Below are 8,447 nucleotides of genomic sequence, written 5' to 3'. Positions count from 1 at the left end.
CAGTTCGGTGGTTTCCAGTCTAAACCGGACAGTCCTATCCGATTTTAATAACTATGATTCTTTCAATATAATAGTCCAAAATAAATAACAATCGTATGAATATTGTCCTCAAGATAACACGATCTAACATGAATAAATATCAAGCCAACCTCTCGTTACTTCTTCCAAATACACAACCTTGCATAGATCACGACTCGAACATTCAACCTTGTCTAAAATTTGTATTGTTTAATCCATCTTTATATTTTAGGTCTAATCTCTATCCATCGAATGGTGTTTGGTGAAATGAAACATTAATTGAGTTGGGGAGCTTTCTATCAATAGTCATGCTACTTGTACAATTATTTTTTTTTTTTAACAAATTGTTTGATAGATGTTGAGGTGACGTGCATTTTGGTCATTGATTTGAATTTTATTTAGCCCCCATTTGAGCCATATTATTGTAAAAATAATAATGAAGAATATAATCGTTATGAACCCCACATAAGAGATAAAAAGTCAAATATGATGACTTGATGTGATGAATAACGGTAATATTTTTCATTTTAATGAGGAAATAATAGGACTCAAGCAAGGCCTTATTCAAATTAAGGACCAAATACATGTCATTTCGGCATATGTCAATAAATATGTAAAAGAGTTTATGTACAAGGAGTTTAATTGTTCTATCAAATTGCAAATCATTAGAAGAATCACAAAAATAAAATAAAGAGGAAATTTCACAAAATATCCATTTTTATTTAGTCATTTACAAAAATGTCCACCATTGTAAAAATGTCTAATTTGGAAGAATTTATACCAAAATACCCCTATTAACAATTTATAATTTCACACTAAGACAAAAAAATGGACATTTTGCAATATTGTTATTGGCCAATAAAATTTTGACACATAACATGACATATTTATTTCAAAAAGTATAGTTTCAAATCACAATAAATATTATGTTTTTCATTGATTCAGAAATGTCGCGAACGATATTTTTAAATGTTATGTTCAAATAAATGTCATTCTAGACAAATGAAACGGTGTTCAAATATCGAGAAACATTATTTTAATGTAGTTTCTCATGGAAGCCACTTCTCAAAATTCGTAACAAATTGATAAAAAAATCAAATGCCCAGACCGACATTTAAAATGTCGAGAATACCATTTTAAAATATAACTTTTTATTAAGGACATAATAAATAAGTTGGTACTAAATTCAAATGAGTGAACACTTTTCAACTCGTACCCATAAAATTAGACATTATTAAAAATGCTCCTAAAATAAAATTACAAAATACAAAAAGGTAACCACTAATGCATTGCCACGTGTAATCTGAATTCGTAGGGTGTTTGGTACACCATGACCCTTCTGTTCCTGTCTCACCGCGACCGTCGAAAAGAGCATCACTTTCGTCGTCTCCTTACTGCTCAAAGCAACAAACCAGAACTCTCCCGAAAAATAATAATAATAATCATCGGAGAGTGGAAAAGCCCACAAAAAATTATAGAAGAAAATGGCATCATTTGAAGAGGCACCACCTGGAAACTCAAAGGCAGGAGAGAAAATTTTCAAGACCAAGTGTGCCCAGTGTCACACTGTTGAAAAAGGCGCTGGCCACAAACAAGGTGTATATATAAATATATATTAAATTTTGTAATTGGTTAATCTGATCTGTCGTTCTAAGGCTTAGTTTTTTATTTTGTTGTTAAATCTGATCTATTGTGCTCTTTATTTATTTATTAGTTGATTCAAGGCCCTGAAAAATCAAGGCTTTGTGGTTTTTAATACACAGTAGCTGGAATTGTAAAGATATTTCTATTTTCTTCAATTATAGAATTTTGAGTTCTTCATTGAACAGGACTCGCTATTGTATTTTCTTGGTTAGTTTAGGATATATTGGGTGGGGAAGAAGAACAATAAGAAGATTGCTTGACTATTAGTATATGAAGATTGTCTTTTCTCATACATAAATGCGTCTATAAGCAAGCCAAAATTACTAGGGGCAACTGAAAATAATTGCATTGGCTTCTTGTACAGCAGAAAACGGGTGGCTGTTGTTTTTATATATTAGACTGAAAATAAATGAAGTCCGAAAGGGTATCCACTACCTTTTGTAAACAGGTTGTGGCTTTGGTGTGATTAGCTAGTTGGGTGACGCAACTAGCTTACGAGGCGATGAATTAGAGTATCATTGTTCCATGGTTGTTACCACCATTTTTTCCAACTACGGTGAAAATTTACAACTATCTAACAAATCATTCAATGTACTTTCCAGCTTGTAATTCTTGAATAGAACTGACTGTGTCTCCATTCAGTAATTCAGATGAACCTCTGGTAATATGAGCTCTAAAATATATGATATGTATACAAAGGAGTGAGATCTAAAGCAGGGGAAGAAATAAGAAAAGAGAAGAAAATAAATATTAGAGTGGGTGTGGACATATCCTTTGTTTGAGAAGTATCCCAGGCTATGTTCAACTTGATGGTATTGAGGAATAATTATGGCATATACTATGCCCCCGTTTGGCCCCCATTAAATTCCATTACATTACATTCCATTTTTCTCTCTCTTATTTTCAACCACACAATCTTTTATAAAATAATATTACACGTAAATCGAAAATTTTTCATTCTTTTCAACCACTCATTTTTCAAAAAAACACTATTCCACTCATTTTCATTTCCAGAAAATGGGGGCTAAACGGGGGCTATATACCATCTGGTAATGGGTTGTTGATGTCTAGGTACTGGACAACAAGGTTTAGATGTGGATAGAATATTTTACTGAATTAAGAAAGTCTCATTTTTCCCCTAGAATTTGAATGACCCCTGTGTGTTGAAGCATTCATTTTATTGTCTAAAAATGGGGGACAAAAGGATAAAGATTCTGCATCAGGTTAATTCCTTTAATGTTGGTATGTTTGTGCATCTATATGTATGGTTTTCTAATCATTTCTTTAGTTGCATAGGTTTGATCCTGTAGAATTTGATGCATTTTTTCGTATTGATTTTTTGAACGATTGTGGTATAATGATGTCCTATTCCATTATTAGGATGGCACTATCGCTTTTATTAGACTCATTGACCCCCACCCCACCCTGTCATCAGATTGAGGTTATTATCATAAACCAGAAAATCCTCAGTAGGAAACAGAAAATGAGAAGAAATACAAGTTGGAAGAGAGGAAGGTATCTTTCTGCTGTCTCCCGCTAAATACCATTGTTTCCTAGTCAAATAGAAGGCACCCATAAAACTGAGCGGAGAAGAAATCGAAGTCATTCTTCTTTTGATCATTATTAGGAGTAATTTTCATCTTGCTCTCAAATGCTTCAACACGCCCCATTATCACATTATTTTCCAATTCCAGTAGCTCTACTTTCAATAGTTTGGAATTGTTCTCCATCTTTACCCATGTCTTCTGCGGTCACACATTAAGTTCTTGTAGTAGATATAGCAAGTATTTGTTGATGGTAAAGACGAAATACTTCTCCTACTGTTTCGGAAAAAAATTCCTATGTGGAGTTTTTGTTTCTGCTGTTTATGTAATCTAATGAAATGCCTATGCCTTCAGGTCCCAATTTGAATGGTCTCTTTGGAAGGCAATCTGGAACAACGCCTGGTTATTCCTACTCTGCTGCTAACAAAAACAGGGCTGTTATTTGGGAGGAAAAGACACTGTACGATTACTTGCTGAATCCCAAGAAGGTACGAGTCTGTTTAGACCATATTTAGCCCCTGTTTGGTTTTGCTAAAAATCAGATCTGCTAAAAATTTTGTTAAAAGTTAATGAAATTTGTTGATGAAAAGTTGATAAAAGTTGTGGGTCTCATAAAATGTGTAGCTGAAGATGATTTTGGGGAAAAATTATTTTGAGTAATGGGAGCCAAAATCAGGGGGTCAATAAAATTTGTGAAGCCTTTGTTTTAGGGGTTCCTTTTTTGTATTCCCTCGTGTACTTAAGTTTTTCTTAAGAAGTTCATCTTAAGACAGTAATCTAATCTATGCCAAGTTGAGTACAATTCGCTTCACATTGAGCATCTTGCTGTTGAAGTTACAAGAAAGATGCCCATGATTTGAATAACGTAGGATACTCTACTCCACTTCTCGATCTTATTCACTCAATTGATTGGATGAATTGTGAATATAAAGTTAAACCTCTAACGAAACAGATTTGAAGTCATAGTGTCCTACAGGGAAGACAAAATATATACTAAAATGAAAAAGAAGGAAATTTTGGTTTCAAACTAGGTGGGACTATTTATAAAATACCAAACCTATTAGCTGAGGTAAATGGAGGTCAAATTGTATATTGAGCCTCTGAAACCTTTGCATCACTCCCCTGGGAACATTATTTAAAGATGTAATATGGCTCCTCTCAAAACTAGGGTACGGTTATATTAAATAAGGTGGTTCATCATGGTATCATAGTTGCAAAGGTCTTCATGTCGAATCTAGTTGCCAAGAAATTCTGCAGGTGTTTGTTGAAACCCAAAAAAAAAAAACAAAAAAACAAAAAAACAAAAAACAAACAAACAAAAAGGAAAAAGGGAATCTGGCATGTGAGCCAGGGACTGTTGGAGGCTAAATTTTTATGAATAATGAAAGTTGGCCAGGCTCAGTGACAATGATGAAGGTGACAAGGTGGTGTGGCAGACAGTGATTGGGTGTACCCCCCTCCAAAAAATTGTCCAATCATGCATTGACACGTGTCCTCTCTATCACTGAACCTGTCACTGTAACAAGATTGAATTTTTATAGCTATACGTGTTTCCTCTTGAACTGCTTTTACATGGGATGGTTTTACATTGAGGTCGCTTACATCTAGTGGAATGAGAATTTCTTTCATGGGCAATAATTGGAAATCTTTGCTTTTCTATTTTATTCATTTCCATTTTTCCAATGCAGTATATACCCGGAACAAAGATGGTTTTCCCAGGACTGAAGAAACCGCAAGACCGTGCTGACCTCATTGCTTATCTGAAAGAGTCGACATCTCAATGAATCTTCATCATATTTGTGTACATTATCATTTTGCAGTTGAGAGGCATAATATGCCTTATTAGGAGAAGACAAAAATAGTTCTTTTTTGTAATAATAAATAGATCATTGGATGGTCTGCTGTGCTCCACGTTTCCTATACTTGTCATTGTATTCATTTCTCTTTAAAAAGGTGTTGTCCGTGGCAAAATGAAATATTCCAAATGAACACGAGAACGCTGTAACAGAATGAATGTATTAGCCCTTGAAATTCCATTTGTGTTCGTGATTGATAAATAAATCGTGATCAATTAATTTGTTAATTTGTGATTATGAAATCAATTGTGGTCTATAAAATTTGTGATTTATAATTGAAAAATACATTATAATTCATTATTTTGATCATTTGTAATCGATAAATAATTTGCGACTTATAAAATTTGTGATTTGACGTACGATGATTATGACTAGTACGTGGCTATAAATTGTATGTTACAATGGTCTTAACTTATTTAATTGCTAAATATACTTAATTTACTTATTTAATTTATACATATGATTTTTAGAAAGAATGTATAACCAATTCCTTGATTTAAGGGGAGAATCTTTTTGAATATCTTTCATTATCATAAATAACCTATTTATAGTCTGATTTTTGGAATTTTAAAACAAGTTTCTTATATTTGAGTTGTTATCTTGATACAAACTTATTTATGTATTTTTCCCCTTGCTGTAATCAAGAAATCATTAGTTCCAGTTATTGACACGACTCGTCCCGAGTCATCCTAGTGAACTCGAAATGTGATGTGCGTCGTTGATAGATGCTGACTAGATGTCAAATCTATTACAAAGGCTGACTATGAGTTATTTCAAAAATGCAACAAAATCAAATGCTTATATAAAATATAATGCGATGGGTCAAAAATATTTACTTCGTGCTTCATCAATATGAATTATAATATTCAACATGTCGTGTGGCTCTCATTTGTAAATTATTAGACTCTTCCAGCTAAAAATAATCAATTTCCACCCGTATAGAAATTACGGGAAAATATAAGTTCATAGCTCAGTGAGTGGAGAAGTTCGAAATTAATTATACTTTTTCATTTTTACATTTTTATCGAAAATCGAGCTCATATCATTTAATAATTCACAAGATAACACCATGTAATTATAACCAAAAGTGAAATATCCACATAAGGTCGTAAAATATTATATTAAAATCATGATATATCAGCTGATAACCATGCTATAATCTCATCACATCAAACATACTGAAAAATCCACCAAAAATGTATCATCTGACTGAAATATATAATTCGCTCCTCGTGCTAAGAACTTTCGCCACAGGCCTTTGGCCCCTCTGTGAACGAAAGCCGGTCTTGAAGACCTCTCATAATCAATTCTAGAATACGGTCAAGGTCCTTCTGTGAACTAGAAGAAGTATATAATCACGAGTACTTTTCTGGTCGATCTCAATATCACGTCTCACAGACCAAACAAATCTCAATATCACATGTTTCATATACCAAGTCACATATGTACAATAAACAATCCTTGAAATTCCGCATGGATCATAATAAAAGAAACTTCTATAATAATCATAAAATCAAACGCATAATTGCATACATACTTAATTTATAAACAATTTAAAAATATTTAAGTTTTTTCACTCACAGTACTATATTCGCAAAATCAACCCAGTTGGTAAGCTGTTCTAATGTCAGTATCGTCGCCTGAAATACGATATAATTTTTAAATAAACAATTAATTATTTTAAATAATTTCAATAATTAAATAAGCAATACCCAAACTTAATCGTTTCACATTTAAGCGATTTCTAAAGTCTCTTTAATCACTAAAACTAGTTTTTCTTTCATCTTATTCAATTTCATAGTTTATTATACTTAACCCCTTCAATAAAATTAAATTTAATCTAACAATCTAATAACTATAAAATCAAACACAACTTGACAATAAGTAACTTTTTACTTACCTTTCAAAATTGTGGAATTCAAGCCTAACAATGTAAACCACTTAATTTCTAACACGTTGACAAAAAATTTCTGTTTTTTATTTCTTCTTATTCCCTTTTTTTTTTCTCTTCTCTTTTCTCTTTTCTCTTTCTTTTTCTCTTTCTTTCTCACTGTTCTTGTTTCTCTGAATTTGAAATGGGTTTTGATTTCTTTAAATGTGAATTGGATTGATATATAATCCAATTCACCGCCTCACCGTTTTGGAAATTTTTTTTTTTTTTTTTTAATTAAAGCTTAGCATCTTTGACTTGACTTTATTTTTTATTTTTTATAATACATTACAGTTACACTCCCGTAATCCATTTTCTTTTCAGAGAACACAGTTCATCCAAGGTCCAAAAGTTACAAGTTAAAGCATAGCACTACCACACACTTGGGATGTCTGTTGTTAGCATATACGAGTTTTCAATCATCTTAGCGAAAATATTTATTCAGTTGCTGGCACAGTTGTCGTTGCTGACGATCCAAACGAGCAAATCCATATCTCATGGCTCATGGTTTCGACACTGACGGATGAAGAATCCCTGGAATCTGCAAAATACAATCTCCTTGTAAGAATGTGATTTCATGATTTTAGTACATTGATCCACATGAAAAATGAAAGAACGGTTAGTTTTTCTAGATAACTGAGAGAACACTGATCTCAACGCCATGAGGGCCTATTCAATTCCGATGTAAAAAATTTAGCACCAATGTAGCGAATTCCTCAGGCACGTTCTCCTGTTTTATTCGAGATTTCAAAACATATATTCTTTTCTATTTCAGTAAGAAGAAAGAACGGTTGCCATGAAGATAACTGGATCGGTACCCGTATGGCATGGCCTACAAGCCGGACAACTACCATTTGAAACTTGAAGACACTTACATTGTTGTCAAGTGTCAATTGAATGAAAAAACTGTTTGAAATTTAAATTGTCCAATAAGATAATGACACGTGATAAAGTGTAAACTAAAATATACATCATAGTGTAGATATAGCAAGGTTATTGAAACTTCCCTTGCATTTGACCCATTGTCAGAGTTCTGTGGCAATAAAAAGAGATTTGACCAATTAATTGATTTATATGCGATTAAAATATTTTTTCAAATTTCTATGCAACAAATGACTAATGCCCTGTTAAAATACACACCGGAAAAGGGATAATGGCCCGTTTGATAGTGATTTTGAGAATGGATTATTTGACCATTAAGGAAAAAAGTGGGGTCACATGTGAGTGAAGAAGTAAAAAATAAAGGTTAATATAGTTAAATAACGGTCAAAAAAATCAATTTTTAGGGGTGAAAAATCACTACCAAATGGGGCATAAGACTCTAGTCATCAGTTTGTGTTAAATACTTAACAATATAGTGCATGTTTGGTCCTAATTTTTCACCCCAAAAAATCAATTTTTTGACCGTTACTTGTTTAAGTCAGCCTTCATTTTCGATTTTTTTCACAGGTAGGA

General features: G+C 32.6%; 1 protein-coding gene across 1 annotated transcript; it reads left to right on the top strand.

Annotated features, from left to right (window-relative positions):
- Positions 1-1,369: 1,369 nt before the first annotated feature.
- Positions 1,370-5,242, top strand: LOC111367332 (cytochrome c). Its single transcript, XM_022988149.1, has 3 exons — positions 1,370-1,614; positions 3,561-3,694; positions 4,895-5,242. The coding sequence occupies exons 1-3, from the start codon at positions 1,503-1,505 to the stop codon at positions 4,988-4,990; spliced, it is 342 nt and encodes a 113-aa protein (XP_022843917.1). The 5' UTR covers positions 1,370-1,502; the 3' UTR covers positions 4,991-5,242.
- Positions 5,243-8,447: the final 3,205 nt, after the last annotated feature.

Source organism: Olea europaea, chromosome 18 (genome assembly GCF_002742605.1).
Source record: "Olea europaea var. sylvestris chromosome 18, O_europaea_v1, whole genome shotgun sequence".
Classification (NCBI taxonomy): Eukaryota; Viridiplantae; Streptophyta; class Magnoliopsida; order Lamiales; family Oleaceae; genus Olea; species Olea europaea.
The sequence above is the reverse complement of the archived record's forward strand: the minus strand, read 5'-3'. Positions and strand labels throughout refer to the sequence as shown.